The sequence below is a fragment of the Entelurus aequoreus genome, linkage group LG28 (assembly GCF_033978785.1).
Source record: "Entelurus aequoreus isolate RoL-2023_Sb linkage group LG28, RoL_Eaeq_v1.1, whole genome shotgun sequence".
NCBI classification, from domain to species: domain Eukaryota; kingdom Metazoa; phylum Chordata; class Actinopteri; order Syngnathiformes; family Syngnathidae; genus Entelurus; species Entelurus aequoreus.
In genome coordinates, this window is record NC_084758.1 from 34,223,138 (window position 1) to 34,240,679 (window position 17,542).

Genomic DNA, 17,542 nt, shown 5'->3' on the forward strand with positions numbered 1-17,542 from the left:
TTTACCACTTTTGAGGTGTGTTTGGGGTCATTGTCCTGTTGCAACACCCAACTGCGGCCAAGAACCAATTTCCGGGCTTGTCCTGAAGAATTTGGAGGTAATCCTCCTTTTTCATTGTCCCATTTAAAGCAGCAGTTCCATTGGCAGCAAAACAGGCCCAGAGCATAATACTGCCACCACCATGCTTGACGGTAGGCTTGGTGTTCCTGGGATTAAAGACCTCACCATTTCTTCTCCAAACATATTGCTGGGTATTGTGGCCAAACAGCTACGTTCGTGTTTCATCTGACATCACATGGACAAAGGTAAGACCTTCTGGAGGAAAGTTCTGTGGTCAGATGAAACAAAAATTGAGCTGTTTGGCCACAATACCTAGCAATATGTTTGGATGTCTTTAAGCCCAGGAACACCATGCCTACCGTCAAGCATGGTGGTGGTAGTATTATGCTCTGGGCCGGTTTTGCTGCCAATGGAACTGCTGCTTTAAATGGGACAATGAAAAAGGAGGATTACCTCCAAATTCTTCAGGTCAAGCTAAAATCATCAGCCCGGAGGTTGGGTCTTGTTGGGTGTTCCAACGGGATAATGACCCCAAACACACGTCAAAAGTGGTAAAGGAATGGTTTAATCAGGCTAGAATGAAGGTTTTAGAATGGCCTTCCCAAAGTCCTGACTTAAAGGTGTGGACAATGCTGAAGAAACAAGTCCATGTCAGAAAAGCAACACATTTAGCTGAACTGCACCAATTTTGTGGTCAAGTGGTCAAGCAGAAGCTTGTGGATGGCTACCAAAAGCGCCTTATTGCAGGTAAACTTGCCAAGGGACATGTAAGCAAATATTAACATTGCTGTATGTATACTTTTGACCCAGCACATTTTCAGTAGACTCATAATAAATTCATAAAAGAAGCAAACTTCATGAATGTTTGTTGTGAGCAACAAGTATGTGCTCCAATCACTACATCACAAAAAAATAAGAGTTGTAGAAATGATTGGAAACTCACAACAGCCATGACATTATGTTCTTTACAGTGTACACTTTCGACCACCACTGTATGTATACTAGGGTTGTACGGTATACCGGTACTAGTATAGTATTGCAGTACACTAATGAATGAATCAGTCCAACAAAATAATACACAATAATAATAAATTTCAAACCTGGCCCAGCAACATTCAAAATAGCAATCAACAAAGTATTTTTATTTATTTTTTAAATAAAATAAAACTCAATATTGTCTCCTTTGTTTGACCATCAACCTCACAATAAATCAATCATTGCAACGTTTTAAAGGGCTGTTAGCCTTTACCCAGAGGATGCTAACTGTGTTTGGAGCTCCTGCCCACTTAGGACTTTCACTACGTAACGACCTAACCACGCATTAGCTGTGTGTGTCGTTAGCTAATGATAGCCATTAGGCGAGCTAACACTGAAGGTGTATTCCATTATGACCACTGAATATTGGTAGCATGAAGGCCAAAACTCACTCCTTGGACTGACAAGACATTTTTATTCGTCTTTTTGAAAAATATAGACATTTTAAGAAATATACATGTCCTATTAAAAGGGACTTTCCTTCTTTTTGGGGGGGTGTTGACTATCGTTCACAATACGTACGTAAACCAACAACACCTTTTTGTTTTTTATGCTTTCTTACTCATAAAATATGGCAAGTACGAGCTGGAGTACACTATCTCGCGTGTAAAGTCCTCCAAAAAAGCGCCAACAATCCTCCATGCACTGCAAAAAGTCAGTGTTCAAAAACAAGAAAAAACGAAACAAAAATGAGGGGTATTTTACTTGAACTAAGTAAAATTATCTGCCAATAGAACAAGAAAATGTGGCTTGTCCAGACTTTCCAAAACAAGTAAAATTAGCTAACCTCAATGAACCCAAAAATAGCTTAAAATAAGTATATTCTCACTAATAACAAGTGCACTTTTCTTGGTAGAAAAAAAAGACCTTTTTTCTCAATATGTTGAAAAATATTCTTAAATGAAGTAAATGCTAGTGCCATTATCTTGACATAATGATATGCGGTCAGCATCATGATTTTTTTTTCATGCTTGAAGTAAGAAATTGTTACTTTAAAAACGTAGTTTTATACTTGTGAGTGTTGATGACACAGCTTTGCAACAGTTGATATTCTAGTTTCAAAGCATGTTTTACTCAATATAGCTCATCAAATGTGTTGACTCTCGTTTTTTGATTGATTGATTGAAACTTTTATTAGTATATTGCACAGTTCAGTGCATATTCCGTACAATTGACCACTTAAAGGCCTACTGAAAGCCACTACTAGCGACCACGCAGTCTGATAGTTTATATATCAATGATGACATCTTAACATTGCAACACATGCCAATATGGCCGGGTTAACTTATAAAGTGACATTTAAAACTTCCCGGGAAATATCCGGCTGAAACGTCGCGGTATGATGACGTATGCGCGTGACGAAGTCCGAGTAACGGAAGTTATGGTACCCCGTAGAATCCTATACAAAAAGCTCTGTTTTCATTTCATAATTCCACAGTATTCTGGACATCTTTTGCTATTTTTTTAATGAACAATGAAGGCTGCAAAGAAGACAGTTGTAGGTGGGATCGGTGTATTAGCAGCGGGCTACAGCAACACAACCAGGAGGACTTTGTTGGAGCGCTAGCCGCGCTAGCCGCCGACATCACCTTGACTTCCTAGGTCTCCGGGCCGCCAAACGCATCGGGTGAAGTCCTTCGTCCTTCTGCCGATCGCTGGAACGCAGGTGAGCACGGGTGTTGATGAGCAAACGAGGGCTGGCTGGCGTAGGTGGAGAGCTAATGTTTTTAGCATATCTCTGTGCAGTCCGGTTGCTAAGTTAGCTTCAATGGCGTCGTTAGCACAGCATTGTTAACCTTCGCCAGCCTGGAAAGCATTAACCGTGTATTTACATGTCCACGGTTTAATAGTATTGTTGATTTTCTATCTATCCTTCCAGTCAGGGGTTTATTTCTTTTGTTTCTATATGCAGTTAAAGCACGATGCTATCACGTTAGCTCGTAGCTAAAGCATTTCGCCGATGTATTGTCGTGGAGATAAAAGGCACTGAATGTCCAGTTCGCGTTCTCGACTCTCATTTTCAAGAGGATATAGTATCCCAGGTGGTTTAAAATACAAATCTGTGATCTACAATAGAAAAAGGAGAGAGTGTGGAATCCAATGAGCCAGCTTGTACCTAAGTTACGGTCAGAGCGAAAAAAGATACGTCCTGCACTGCCTCTCAAGTCCTTCACTGTAACGTTCCTCATCTACGAATCTTTCATCCTCGCTCAAATTAATGGGGTAATCATCACTTTCTCGGTCCGAATCTCTCTCGCTCCATTGTAAACAACGGGGAATTGTGAGGAATACTAGCTCCTGTGACGTCACGCTACTTCCGCTACAGGCAAGCCTTTTTTTTATCAGCGAGCAAAAGTTGCGAACTTTATCGTCGATGTTCTCTACTAAATCCTTTCAGCAAAAATATGGCAATATCGCGAAATGATCAAGTATGACACATAGAATGGATCTGCTATTCCCGTTTAAATTTAAAAAAATAATTTCAGTAGGCCTTTAATGGTAACACCCCAATAAGTTTTTCAACTTGTTTAAGTCGGGGTCCACGTAATCAATTCATGGTACAAATATATACTATCAGCATAATACAGTCATCACACAAGTTCATCATCAGAGTATATACATTGAATTATTTACATTATTTACAATCCAGGGGGTGGGATGAGGAGGGTTTAGTTGATATCAGCACTTCAGTCATCAACAATTGCATCATCAGAGAAATGGGCATTGAAACCGTGTAGGTGTGACTTGGTAGGATATGTACAGCGAGCAGAGAACATAGAGGGTTCAGATAGCATAAGAACAAGTATATACATTAGAAAATGTGGGATGTGGAGGGGGGAGGGTGTTAGTCAAGGGTTGAAGTTGCTTGGAGGTGTTGTTTTATTGCGGTTTTGAAGGAGGATAGAGATGCCCTTTCTTTTACACCTGTTGGGAGTGCATTCCATATTGATGTGGCATAGAAGGAGAATGAGTTTAGAGCAGGGGTCACCAACGCGGTGCCCGCGGGCACCAGGTAGCCCGTAAGGACCAGATGAGTAGCCCGCTGGCCTGTTCTAAAAATAGCTCAAATAGCAGCACTTACCAGTGAGCTGCCTCTATTTTTTAAATTGTATTTATTTACCAGCAAGCTGGTCTCGCTTTGCCCGACATTTTTAATTCTAAGAGAGACAAAACTCAAATAGAATTTGAAAATCCAAGAAAATATTTTAAAGACTTTGTCTTCACTTGTTTAAATAAATTCATTTATTTTTTTACTTTGCTTCTTATAACTTTCAGAAAGACAATTTTAGAGAAAAAATACAACCTTAAAAATGATTTTAGGATTTTTAAACACATATACCTTTTTACCTTTTAAATTCCTTCCTCTTCTTTACTGACAATTTAAATCAATGTTCAAGTAAATTTATTTTTTTTATTGTAAAGAATAATAAATACATTTTAATTTAATTCTTCATTTTAGCTTCTGTTTTTTCGACGAAGAATATTTGTGAAATATTTCTTCAAATTTATTATGATTAAAATTCAAAAAAATTATTCTGGAAAATCTAGAAAATCTGGAGAATCAAATTTAAATCTTATTTCAAAGTCTTTTGAATTTCTTTTAAAATGTTTGTTCTGGAAAATCTAGAAGAAATAATGATTTGTCTTTGTTAGAAATATAGCTTGGTCCAATTTGTTATATATTCTAACAAAGTGCAGATTGGATTTTAACCTATTTAAAACATGTCATCAAAATTCTAAAATTAATCTTAATCAGTAAAAATTACTAATGATGTTCCATAAATTATTTTTTAAATTTTTTCAAAAAGATTCGAATTAGCTAGTTTTTCTCTTCTTTTTTTCGGTTGAATTTTGAATTTTAAAGAGTCGAAATTGAAGATAAACTATGTTTCAAAATTTAATTGTCATTTTTTTCGTGTTTTCTCCTCTTTTAAATCGTTCAATTAAGTGTAAATATCATTCATTATTAATAATAACATAGAGTTAAAGGTAAATTGAGCAAATTGGCTATTTCTGGCAATTTATTGAAGTGTGTATCAAACTGGTAGCCCTTCGCATTAATCACTACCCAAGAAGTAGTCTTTATCCCAGTGGGAGCAGATATTGTACAGTAAGTGATTGTGTTATTACGTTTGTATTTCTATTGCAAAATTGCTACATGATTCTTAGTTTTTGACTAAAGCTGCAACTGTTTAGCTTCTAAAACTTGTAGATCATCCTCTTTATATTCAGGCTCAGAAATGGACGTTTCTCGATCATCATTTGTAGCCTTTGTTGTCTCTCATCAAGTCTGCCATGATTAGTAGTCTTGTTGTTGTTGAAGGGAAAGTGAACGTTGTGATGCGTCTGTAAAAATTAACACACCCCGTTTGCTAAAAATGATCAAAGTAAGTAAATATGAATGTTACTACATTACATATATACTTACAGCGTGTATATAAAACCTTGATGGAGGTTTTTGGAGGCTTTATAGGCGGAATAGAGCAACTCATTGTCTCCATTGTTAGCTGACTTTTGCTTGCGTTTATTTAAGATTTAGAATGCATAATTAAAAAAAAAACAACACATGTGTTTCTGTCTTCCATGAGAATTGTGAACAATGGACAAAATTCCCCCCAAAAAGTGCAGTTCTCCTTTAAACCATGAATGGAACCATATTGCTAGCTGGTCTTGTGTTTGTTTGTTCTTTTGCTTTAAAAATGAAGGATCTACCTGTTAGTAACATTTCCATGGTCAGACAAGTGTACAAAGAAGTGTTTTTGTACTATTTTTGCTTTAAAAATGAAAGATGTACCTGTTAGTAACATTTACATGGTCAGACAAGTGTAAAAAGAAGTATTTTTGTACTATTCTGCTTTAAAAATGAAAGATGTACCTTTTAGTAACATTTCCATGGTCAGACAAGTGTACAAAGAAGTGTTTTTGTACTATTTTTTGATTATAAAATGAAAGATGTACCTGTTAGTAACATTTCCATGGTCAGACAAGTGTAAAAAGAAGTATTTTTGTACTATTTTTGCTTTAAAAATGAAAGATGTACCTGTTAGTAACATTTCCATGGTCAGACAAGTGTACAAAGAAGTGTTTTTGTACTATTTTTGCTTTAAAAATGAAAGATGTACCTTTTAGTAACATTTCCATGGTCAGACAAGTGTACAAAGAAGTGTTTTTGTACTATTTTTTGATTATAAAATGAAAGATGTACCTGTTAGTAACATTTCCATGGTCAGACAAGTGTAAAAAGAAGTATTTTTGTACTATTTTTGCTTTAAAAATGAAAGATGTACCTGTTAGTAACATTTCCATGGTCAGACAAGTGTACAAAGAAGTGTTTTTGTACTATTTTTGCTTTAAAAATGAAAGATGTACCTGTTAGTAACATTTCCATGGTCAGACAAGTGTAAAAAGAAGTGTTTTTGTACTATTTTTGCTTTAAAAATGAAATATGTACCTGTTAGTAAAATTTCCATGGTCAGACAAGTGTAAAAATAAGTGTTTTTGTACTACTTTTTGATTATAAAATGAAAGATGCACCTGTTAGTAACATTTCCATGGTCAGACAAGTGTAAAAAGAAGTATTTTTGTACTATTTTTGCTTTAAAAATGAAAGATGTACCTGTTAGTAACATTTACATGGTCAGACAAGTGTAAAAAGAAGTATTTTTGTACTATTTTTGCTTTGAAAATGAAAGATGTACCTGTTAGTAACATTTCCATGGTCAGACAAGTGTAAAAAGAAGTGTTTTTGTACTATTTTTGCTTTAAAAATGAAATATGTACCTGTTAGTAACATTTCCATGGTCAGACAAGTGTAAAAAGAAGTGTTTTTGTACCATTTTTGCTTAAAAAATGAAAGATGTACCTTTTAGTAACATTTCCATGGTCAGACAAGTGTACAAATAAGTGTTTTTGTACTATTTTTGCTTTGAAAATGAAATATGTACCTGTTAGTAACATTTACATAGTCAGACAAGTGTACAAAGAAGTGTTTTTGTACTATTTTTGCTTTAAAAAAATGAAAGATGTACCTGTTAGTAACATTTCCATGGTCAGACAAGTGTAAAAAGAAGTGTTTTTGTACTATTTTTGCTTAAAAAATGAAAGATGTACCTTTTAGTAACATTTCCATGGTCAGACAAGTGTACAAAGAAGTGTTTTTGTACTATTGTTGCTTAAAAAATGAAAGATGTACCTTTTAGTAACATTTCCATGGTCAGACAAGTGTACAAAGAAGTGTTTTTGTACTATTGTTGCTTAAAAAATGAAAGATGTACCTGTTAGTAACATTTACATGGTCAGACAAGTGTCCAAAGAAGTGTTTTTGTACTATTTTTGCTTTAAAAATGAAAGATGTACCTGTTAGTAACATTTCCATGGTCAGACAAGTGTCCAAAGAAGTGTTTTTGTACTACTTTTTGATTATAAAATGAAAGATGTACCTGTTAGTAACATTTCCTTGGTCAGACAAGTGTAAAAAGAAGTGTTTTTGTACTATTTTTGCTTTAAAAAAATGAAAGATGTACCTGTTAGTAACATTTCCATGGTCAGACAAGTGTACAAAGAAGTGTTTTTGTACTACTTTTGCTTAAAAAATGAAAGATGTACCTTTTAGTAACATTTCCTTGGTCAGACAAGTGTACAAAGAAGTGTTTTGTACTATTTTTGCTTTAAAAAAATGAAAGATGTACCTTTTAGTAACATTTCCATGGTCAGACAAGTGTACAAAGAAGTGTTTTGTACTATTTTTGCTTTAAAAAAATGAAAGATGTACCTTTTAGTTACATTTCCTTGGTCAGACAAGTGTAAAAAGAAGTGTTTTTGTACTATTTTTGCTTAAAAAATGAAAGATGTACCTTTTAGTAACATTTCCATGGTCAGACAAGTGTACAAAGAAGTGTTTTTGTACTATTGTTGCTTAAAAAATGAAAGATGTACCTTTTAGTAACATTTCCATGGTCAGACAAGTGTACAAAGAAGTGTTTTTGTACTATTGTTGCTTAAAAAATGAAAGATGTACCTGTTAGTAACATTTACATGGTCAGACAAGTGTCCAAAGAAGTGTTTTTGTACTATGTTTGCTTTAAAAATGAAAGATGTACCTGTTAGTAACATTTCCATGGCCAGACAAGTGTACAAAGAAGTGTTTTTGTACTACTTTTTGATTATAAAATGAAAGATGTACCTGTTAGTAACATTTCCTTGGTCAGACAAGTGTAAAAAGAAGTGTTTTTGTACTATTTTTGCTTTAAAAAAATGAAAGATGTACCTGTTAGTAACATTTCCATGGTCAGACAAGTGTAAAAAGAAGTGTTTTGTACTACTTTTGCTTAAAAAATGAAAGATGTACCTTTTAGTAACATTTCCTTGGTCAGACAAGTGTAAAAAGAAGTGTTTTTGTACTACTTTTTGATTATAAAATGAAAGATGTACCTGTTAGTAACATTTACATGGTCAGACAAGTATAAAAAGAATTATTTTTGTACTATTTTTGCTTTAAAATGAAATATGTACCTGTTAGTAACATTTCCATGGTCAGACAAGTGTAAAAAGAAGTGAAACAGGGTTATTCCTATGAGACTGAAACCAGTCGAAGATGAAGTTCTACCATTCCTAACGACAGAAGGAAGTTAACCAGCAGATAAGAGTGAAACTGAATGAAGTTTAGGGCTGAAGTAGGCCATCCGAATAGAACAACAACAATCCTAGTCCAGAAACAGTAGTGCATGTGTTCACACACTCTCTGAGCATAAAATAGTACCGTCTCGCAGGTGAGACAGTGAGAATCCTCCTAGATTACAGAGGAGAAATGTGCTCCAAGGCTGTGTTTTACTGCAGGAAAACAGGTGTCTGCAAGAGTGAACAGGAGCAAAAAGACGTGGACGGTCAGTGGGTGCAGGGATGGCAAAGGGAGGAGGAGGAGCTGCTCCCAATGAAGTGTTGCCACATCGTGTCTGTGGGAGTTGACATGATGCAGTGGGAAGTCAACACCTGACACCTTGTGGACAACATTGGACTAACACTGTGGTTCCTGTCACCACCCCCATGAGCGGAAATATTTGTAGGAGTCTGTTTTAATCACCTGATTCTTCAAATATAATGAATAGGGCTGCACAAATAATGGATTCATTTCAGATTCTTAACCGACTCATCAGTTTCAAAAATCGATTTAAAACATTTTTACCCCCTTTTTTTCTTATAAGAATCAGTTTTTAAAAAGAGGTTTTAGACCAGGGGTCACCAACGCCCGTAAGGACCAGATGAGTAGCCCGCTGGCCTGTTCTAAAAATAGCTCAAATAGCAGCACTTACCAGTGAGCTGCCTCTATTTTTTTAATTGTATTTATTTACTAGCAAGCTGGTCTCGCTTTGCCCGGCATTTTTAATTCTAAGAGAGATAAAACTCAAATAGAATTTGAAAATCCAAGAAAATATTTTAAAGACTTGGTCTTCACTTGTTTAAATTAATTCATTAATTTTTTTACTTTGCTTCTTATAACTTTCAGAAAGACAATTTTAGAGAAAAAATGATTTTAGGATTTTTCAACACATATACATTTTTACCTTTTAAATTCCTTCCTCTTCTTTCCTGACAATTTAAATCAATGTTCAAGTAAATTAATTTTTTTTATTGTAAAGAATAATAAATACATGTTAATTTAATTCTTCATTTTAGCTTCTGTTTTTTCGACGAAGAATATTTGTTAAATATTTCTTCAAACTTATTATGATTAAAATTCAAAAAAATTATTCTGGCAAATCTAGAAAATCTGTAGAATCAAATTTAAATCTTATTTCAAAGTCTTTTGAATTTCTTTTAAAATTTTTGTTCTGGAAAATCTAGAAGAAATAATGATTTGTCTTTGTTAGAAATATAGCTTGGTCCAATTTGTTATATATTCTAACAAAGTGTGGATTGGATTTTATCCTATTTAAAACATGTCATCAAAATTCTGAAATTAATCTTTACCAGGAAAAATTACTAATGATGTTCCATAAATAATTGTTTTAATTTTTTCAAAAAGATTCAAATTAGCTAGTTTTTCTCTTCTTTTTTTCGGTTGAATTTTGAATTTTAAAGAGTCGAAATTGAAGATAAACTATGTTTCAAAATTTAATTGTCATTTTTTTCGTGTTTTCTCCTCTTTTAAACCGTTCAATTAAGTGTACATATCATTAATTATTAATAATAACATAGAGTTAAAGGTAAATTGAGCAAATTGGCTATTTCTGGCAATTTATAGAAGTGTGTATCAAACTGGTAGCCCTTCGCATTAATCAGTACCCAAGAAGTAGCTCTTGCTTTCAAAAAGGTTGGTGACCCCTGGTTTAGACCATCTCCATGCAACCAGAAGATGATTTTGCAAAGTGTAACCTGTATGGAAAAAGTTCCATTGTAATTATTAAAAAGCAAGAATCGATTCTGAATTGAATCATCACCCTGGAATTAGAATCAGATTGAATTGTTTGACGTCCTATTAGTAGGGGTGTAACGGTACGTGTATTTGTATCCAACCGTTTCGGTAAGGGGGTTCCGATTCGGTTCGGAGGTGTACCGAACGAGTTTCCACACGGACATATTAAGTAGCGTAATGTAGGGATGATACTCGAAACCGGTTTTCCCGGTTGTTCGATAAGAAAAGAACCAAATCCTCGGACTCGAATCCCTTTTTGAGAACCGGTACCCGTTATCGAGACCACTATAGTAAAGGAAAAGAGTTGGTTCTTTATTCGAATCCCTGGGAACAAATCCCGTCCCGACAAGAAATGCTTCGTGGGACATCACAAGAAATGACGTCACGTAGCTCAGTCATTAGGCGCAGATAGCGAAAGCAGGAAAACTAATGGACCGGAAAAAGCGCTCCCGGGTGTAATAAAGTTCAAAACAAAAGGTATAATCCAATGAATAACTTTACTTAGAGATTTGAGCAGGGTACAAACACATGACCAACACTTTTACCACCAACCGGAAACATAGCAACCAGGCTAGCACCGCACCTCCTTTACGGCAGCTGTCACAACCTTCTTAAAGCAACCGCAGCACATACATACTGTATATATACAACATATCTCCCTTTTTTAACTTATCGGAGGTCTCAAGGTTGGAAAGTATGGGTTAGACGATCAGCACGGACAAAGTCGTTTGTATTTGGCACAGATCTGCTGCTGCTAAAGAAGACTCAAGTCTTAACCAGGCTTAGTGGATTGTTGTCTGGATGTAAAAATCTCCTCAGACCATCTGCCAATCATACATGAGCATTTATCTGCCACGCTCTAACCACACTGTAGAAATATGCAAACGAGAGTCCCTCCGCTCATGCTAAAATGCACCTGCACAGGTGAAAATAATACTCTCCTTACTAGAAACGTGTACACAACACAAGACACACTACCTCATATGAATACAACAAATTAGAACTTACATAAAACCACCTTTTAATTCTACAAACGCACCTGGCTTACCTTCTTGGCACTCTTCTGGGGCGTCACTTCACTTTCATCACTGTCATCATCTTCATCATCCCTAGGAAATGAAGGTCAATATTTAATCATAGGAGAATCCAATCATCACAAATAGAGTAACATACTCATCATCATCATCCTCTTCGTCGTCCATCTTCAGCTTTTTCTGCAAAATAAAGACATCGTAGGCTTGTTATTGATAATGTGTCCGCTATACGGCTCATTTTCAACTGTAGTCCCTGGCCACCTACTCAGTGTCAGCCCTTCACAGCCATAAGTAAGACCCCACATGATCATGGAAGTCAGGCTTCAAACTTTTTTCACTGACCAAAGCATGAGGGGTCCATTTTGGTGTTTTCCATTTTTAAAACCTATCAAATGTTTATATTTGAGCTCCCCGCAAGTTAAGTCCCAGGGACCCTAGAGGGTCATATACATATATTTTTTTAAATAAATATTTTTTTTAAATTATCCAACGTTTATACCTCTAGATAATAATAATAGATTTTATTTGTAAAAAGCACTTTATATTGAGTAAACAATCTCAAAGTGCTACAGTGTATTAAAAAAATAAAAAAAATAAAAATAACAAAAGATAATAAAGAAAAAAATAAAATAAAATAAATAGCTCAGGTCTGTCTGTCGATACAAAGTTATTATGTTTTTCAATTTGAAACCCTTTTTGTGGCATAAACACAAAATATGCTTTATTTCCCCAAAACAGATTTTTTGGGGAATATTTGATGTGAAGTAATTGGAGCCTTAAATATGTAAATAATTCAAAACACCATTGATTTTCATTCTTTTTATTCTATTTTTTAACGATGGCAGTTTTAGAAAAACAAAATCCCACTAAAATTATTGGGGATTGTCAAAGGGTTAAAAAAAAGGTTTTGCTTTACTTGCCGCCAACAGCTTTAATCCAGCCCACAAGTTAATTTTACTAAGCATAAAAATTTGAATGAAAGAAAGTGCTGTTCTAAATGTGTCCACTGGATGTCGCAAAAGCAATTCAAGTGTAACCCACGTCATACATGACTGTGTTTAAAGATGACAGGTCAGCTGACTTTAAACTCCCTCTGGATTGGCTGCCGCTACTCCGGTGCAAACAGTCAGCTGCTCCTGTTGTGGCTGGCAGCAGATGGCGACAGACTGATGCTGTGTAATACTTCTTTAATTGTAAATGATCCTCTCAACAGATAAAATAAGGACACTGTAAGATGCAAAGACTTAATGACCATCATCTTTGTAGTTAGTTCCATGCAGAGCTTGCAATTGTTTGACGGCGCGATGTGCACCCTGAACTCCATTGTAAAAATGTGTCTTTCTACATTTGTTGTTCTGTTTTATTTTATGCTTAAATGTAGCATGTTCACATAGGTTAAGTTTGTAATTATTATACATTTAATTCGGCTATTATGGTGTAATTTTGACAATATTTTTGGTAGAAAATGGATGGATAAATGAATGTGTTGTGGCAGTTGTGGATGTCACAAATGCGGCAGTTTCAGGAAACACTCCATTGCTTTTCCAAAACGTCTTTAATGAACTGCCAACATGAGATTGCTAAACAGGAAGTGTTTAAAGTTTAATGGCTTTGTAAAATCACAGAGACAAAGTCTAAGTTTATAGTGATGTTTTTGAAACTGCACAAATGTTTTCTTCAGAATTTTCAACTAACTGGAAGTTTTGTGCCAAGAGTGTTATTTGTAATATGAACATTTTAAGAATATGCTTGTTCTATTTTTGCCCAAAGTAAGAAAAAGAACATTTTGAAGTTGTCTTTATTTTTAATGAATTTACCAGTCCGGCCTGCGTGGGAATAGATTTTCCTCCCTGCGGCCCCTAAGCCAAAGTGAGTTTGACACCCCTGATCTAGATCAACTTCAGATTCAGTATTTCTTATTTTTTCATGATTTTGTTTTATGCCCTTTTTGTCAAAGAAAACTTAGTTTTTTATATAGCAAACACACAAATAAACAATATTTTCCCCCAAAACCCATTTCAAAGGGTAATATTTGATATGAAGTAATTAGAGTCTTAAATAAGTCAACAATTCATAACATTGTTTTTTTTTTTTTTTTTTTTTTTTTTTAGCAACGACAGTTTTAAAGATAAAATCAGCCTGCATGGCAACGTTATTAGAGTCAACAATGCAACTTTTTCTTCTTACATTTCACCTGTTGGCTCTTCATTTAATTTTTCATTGCAATTTTTCATTGCAACTTTTAGAATAAACAATGACTTTAGACACACTTGATGCAAGTTAATACACAAGTTAGTAGCAGAGCGAATGTAAGTAATGCATACATAAATAATGTACATACATGCAGGCACGCACTGCTACAGAATGAAAATGTACGCACTGTACTGCATACAGTATACAGTACAGTGTTTCCCACACATTCATTTATTTGTGGCGGCCCGCCACGAAAGAATTACGTCCGCCACAAATAAATTTAAAACATTTTTTTTTTAAATTATTTTTTATTTATTTATTTATTTATTTATTTATTTTTTTGTCCTGTCCAGCTTCTCAGGCAAATCATATAGTTGATGTAGATGCCCATACAGGCTGTTCAGATTTACTTTACAAAAGAGAAGTGTAGGATACTTCTCTTGTTGCCTTATTTGTATTTGACCACTACTGTTTTCTGTTTATTTGTTACTGACTGTGGCAGGACACCTCTGCCTCTGTTTCACTTTATGTTGCTGGTAAATAATATGGTTGTAGTAGTAGGCTAAAGTTAAATTATTTAGTATGCACTAATTAAAGGGGCAGAGCTTTAAGAGACATTTTAGCTTATATATTTTATAAGATATATTTTTTGTAAGAACCACAATTAATAAATATATTTCAGTGAATAACTTATTGTTCAAATCTGTATATAAATATGTACATAAAGTGTTGTAATTATATTGTAAAATGGATGAATGGATGGACGTTTAAAACAAAACTGTTATTATTAATTAGTAAGTATACATTTTTTGAGCCTTTTTAGAGAAAATCATATCATTGTAGTAAATTATGCAAATTACTCGATGACGTCATGTTGACCACGCCCATAGCCACGCCCCCACCGCCACAGGTATCTTGGCAGTTTATGGGAAACACTGCAGTATGTATTGAGGACCATATGGGCCAATACTGATATGCATATATTGAAAGAACAAGTAGAAAAGACAGAGCAGACCTCTGCCAGGCTGTGTCCCTCAATAGTAAGCAAGTCCTGAATCTAGACCGTGCTCTGGATGTGATCCAACATGTAGTCACATGTTCCTTATCCCATGTCTGACCTGCCCATAGCGTTTGGAGCTATGTGCGGTGGAATGAAAGAAACAAAGTGACCACTCTTGTCTGTCTCCACTATCTCTGTTTGGTTTTATTTAACCACCATTCATCTAATCCTTATCTTTGTGGGGCCACACACACACACACACACACACACACACACACACACACACACACACACACACACACACACACACACACACACACACACACACACACACACACACACACACACACACACACACACACACACACACACACACACACACATATATACATATACACAAATGTGAGGTCAACCCTACAAACCAAACCAGTTGTTCCTTATCTTAATTATGACATTTCCTGAAAGTTTCATGAAAATCCCTCCATAACCTTTTGAGCTATTTTGGTAACTAACTAGCTGACTAACGAGCTGACTAACGAGCTGACTAATTAACTAACTGACAAACCAACAGCAGCGATTAGCGGAGGTAATAATAAAGACAGCGCTCATATCTTGTCTTCATTGTCAATTAGTGGAAGCAAACACCACGAACAATACAACAATAAAGCAGCATTGATTTTCTCGATCGTTGATTAATAATAATAATAATAATAACAATACTAATGATGATAATAATAATAATCCCATCCATCCATTTTCTACCGCTTGTCCCTTTCGGAGTCACGGGGGGTGCTGGAGCCTATCTCAGCTGCATTCGGGCGGAAGGCGGGGTACACCCTGGACAAGTCGCCACCTCATCACAGGGCCAACACAGATAGACAGACAACATTCACACACTAGGGACCATTTAGTGTTGTCAATCAACCTATCCCCAGGTGCATGTCTTTATAGGTGGGAGGGGCCTATCCCCAGGTGCATGTCTTTGGAAGTGGGAGGGGCCTATCCCCAGGTGCATCTCTTTGGAAGTGGGAGGGGCCTATTCCCAGATGCATGTCTTTGGAAGTGGGAGGAGCCTATCCCCAGGTGCATGTCTTTATAGGTGGGAGGGGCCTATCCCCAGGTGCATGTCTTTATAGGTGGGAGGGGCCTATCCCCAGGTGCATGTCTTTGGAGGTGGGAGGGGCCTATCCCCAGGTGCATGTCTTTGGAGGTGGGAGGGGCCTATCCCCAGGTGCATGTCTTTGGAAGTGGGAGGGGCCTATCCCCAGGTGCATGTCTTTGGAGGTGGGAGGGGCCTATCCCCAGGTGCATGTCTTTGGAAGTGGGAGGGGCCTATCCCCAGGTGCATGTCTTTATAGGTGGGAGGGGCCTATCCCCAGGTGCATGTCTTTGGAAGTGGGAGGGGCCTATCCCCAGATGCATGTCTTTGGAAGTGGGAGGAGCCTATCCCCAGGTGCATGTCTTTGGAAGTGGGAGGGGCCTATCCCCAGGTGCATGTCTTTATAGGTGGGAGGGGCCTATCCCCAGGTGCATGTTTTTGGAAGTGGGAGGGGCCTATCCCCAGATTCATGTCTTTGGAAGTGGGAGGGGCCTATCCCCAGGTGCATGTCTTTGGAAGTGGGAGGGGCCTATCTCCAGGTGCATGTCTTTGGAAGTGGGAGGAGCCTATCCCCAGGTGCATGTCTTTGGAGGTGGGAGGGGCCTATCCCCAGGTGCATGTCTTTATAGGTGGGAGGGGCCTATCCCCAGGTGCATGTTTTTGGAAGTGGGAGGGGCCTATCCCCAGGTGCATGTCTTTATAGGTGGGAGGGGCCTATCCCCAGGTGCATGTTTTTGGAAGTGGGAAGGGCCTATCCCCAGGTGCATGTCTTTATAGGTGGGAGGGGCCTATCCCCAGGTGCATGTTTTTGGAAGTGGGAGGGGCCTATCCCCAGGTGCATGTCTTTATAGGTGGGAGGGGCCTATCCCCAGGTGCATGTTTTTGGAAGTGGGAGGGGCCTATCCCCAGGTGCATGTCTTTATAGGTGGGAGGGGCCTATCCCCAGGTGCATGTTTTTGGAAGTGGGAAGGGCCTATCCCCAGGTGCATGTCTTTATAGGTGGGAGGGGCCTATCCCCAGGTGCATGTTTTTGGAAGTGGGAGGGGCCTATCCCCAGGTGCATGTCTTTATAGGTGGGAGGGGCCTATCCCCAGGTGCATGTTTTTGGAAGTGGGAGGGGCCTATCCCCAGGTGCATGTCTTGTGGGAGGAAGCCGGAGTACCCGTAGGGAACCCACACAGTCACGGGGAGAACATGCAAACTCCACACAGAAAGAGGCCAAGCCTGGGATTGAACTCAGGACTACTAAGGACGTTCGTATTGTGAGGCACATGCACGAACCCCTGTTGCACCGTGCTGCCCTAATAATAATAAGGATAATAATAATAACGATGATAATAATGATAATAATAATATGTACCAGTGGAAGTTTTTTCCCCGCCATCAGACCAGCAGGACGCTTGACCGGGGAGGTGTTGTGTTCTTCTTCTTCATCGTCTGAATCTTTCACACCTGAAAGGCAACCACAAATTTTATCACGACGGAAACTTCAGCTTCAGCAGCAGATTGTTTTGGAATATTCAACACTCAACAAAGGTGTGCCACGATTAGGTCCATGAATTCTATTAATGAAGTTCTATATTTGGGGAGGTCACCAGTTGCAAATATTGTTGGCTGCATATAAAGTACAAGAAACAAATACGATCTATTGTATATGTCTACACACAGTGATCAGTTGTCTATATGGCTCAAAATGGTACTTAACGTAA

At 37.1% G+C, this 17,542-nt stretch overlaps 1 protein-coding gene across 3 annotated transcripts in view; it reads right to left on the reverse strand.

Annotated features, from left to right (window-relative positions):
• The window catches only part of npm1b (nucleophosmin 1b), an 83,753-nt gene that overhangs the window by 49,836 nt on the left and 16,375 nt on the right, over window positions 1-17,542 (reverse strand). For 2 of the 3 annotated variants that reach the window (XM_062039915.1, XM_062039916.1), the window contains exons 5-7: window positions 17,194-17,285; window positions 11,681-11,721; window positions 11,547-11,616 (exon numbers count right to left, since the gene is read on the reverse strand). In XM_062039915.1, coding sequence (XP_061895899.1) covers window positions 11,547-11,616; window positions 11,681-11,721; window positions 17,194-17,285 — 203 coding nt within the window. The remainder of the gene's footprint in view (window positions 1-11,546; window positions 11,617-11,680; window positions 11,722-17,193; window positions 17,286-17,542) is intronic. The other variant, XM_062039917.1, reaches the window with a different exon arrangement.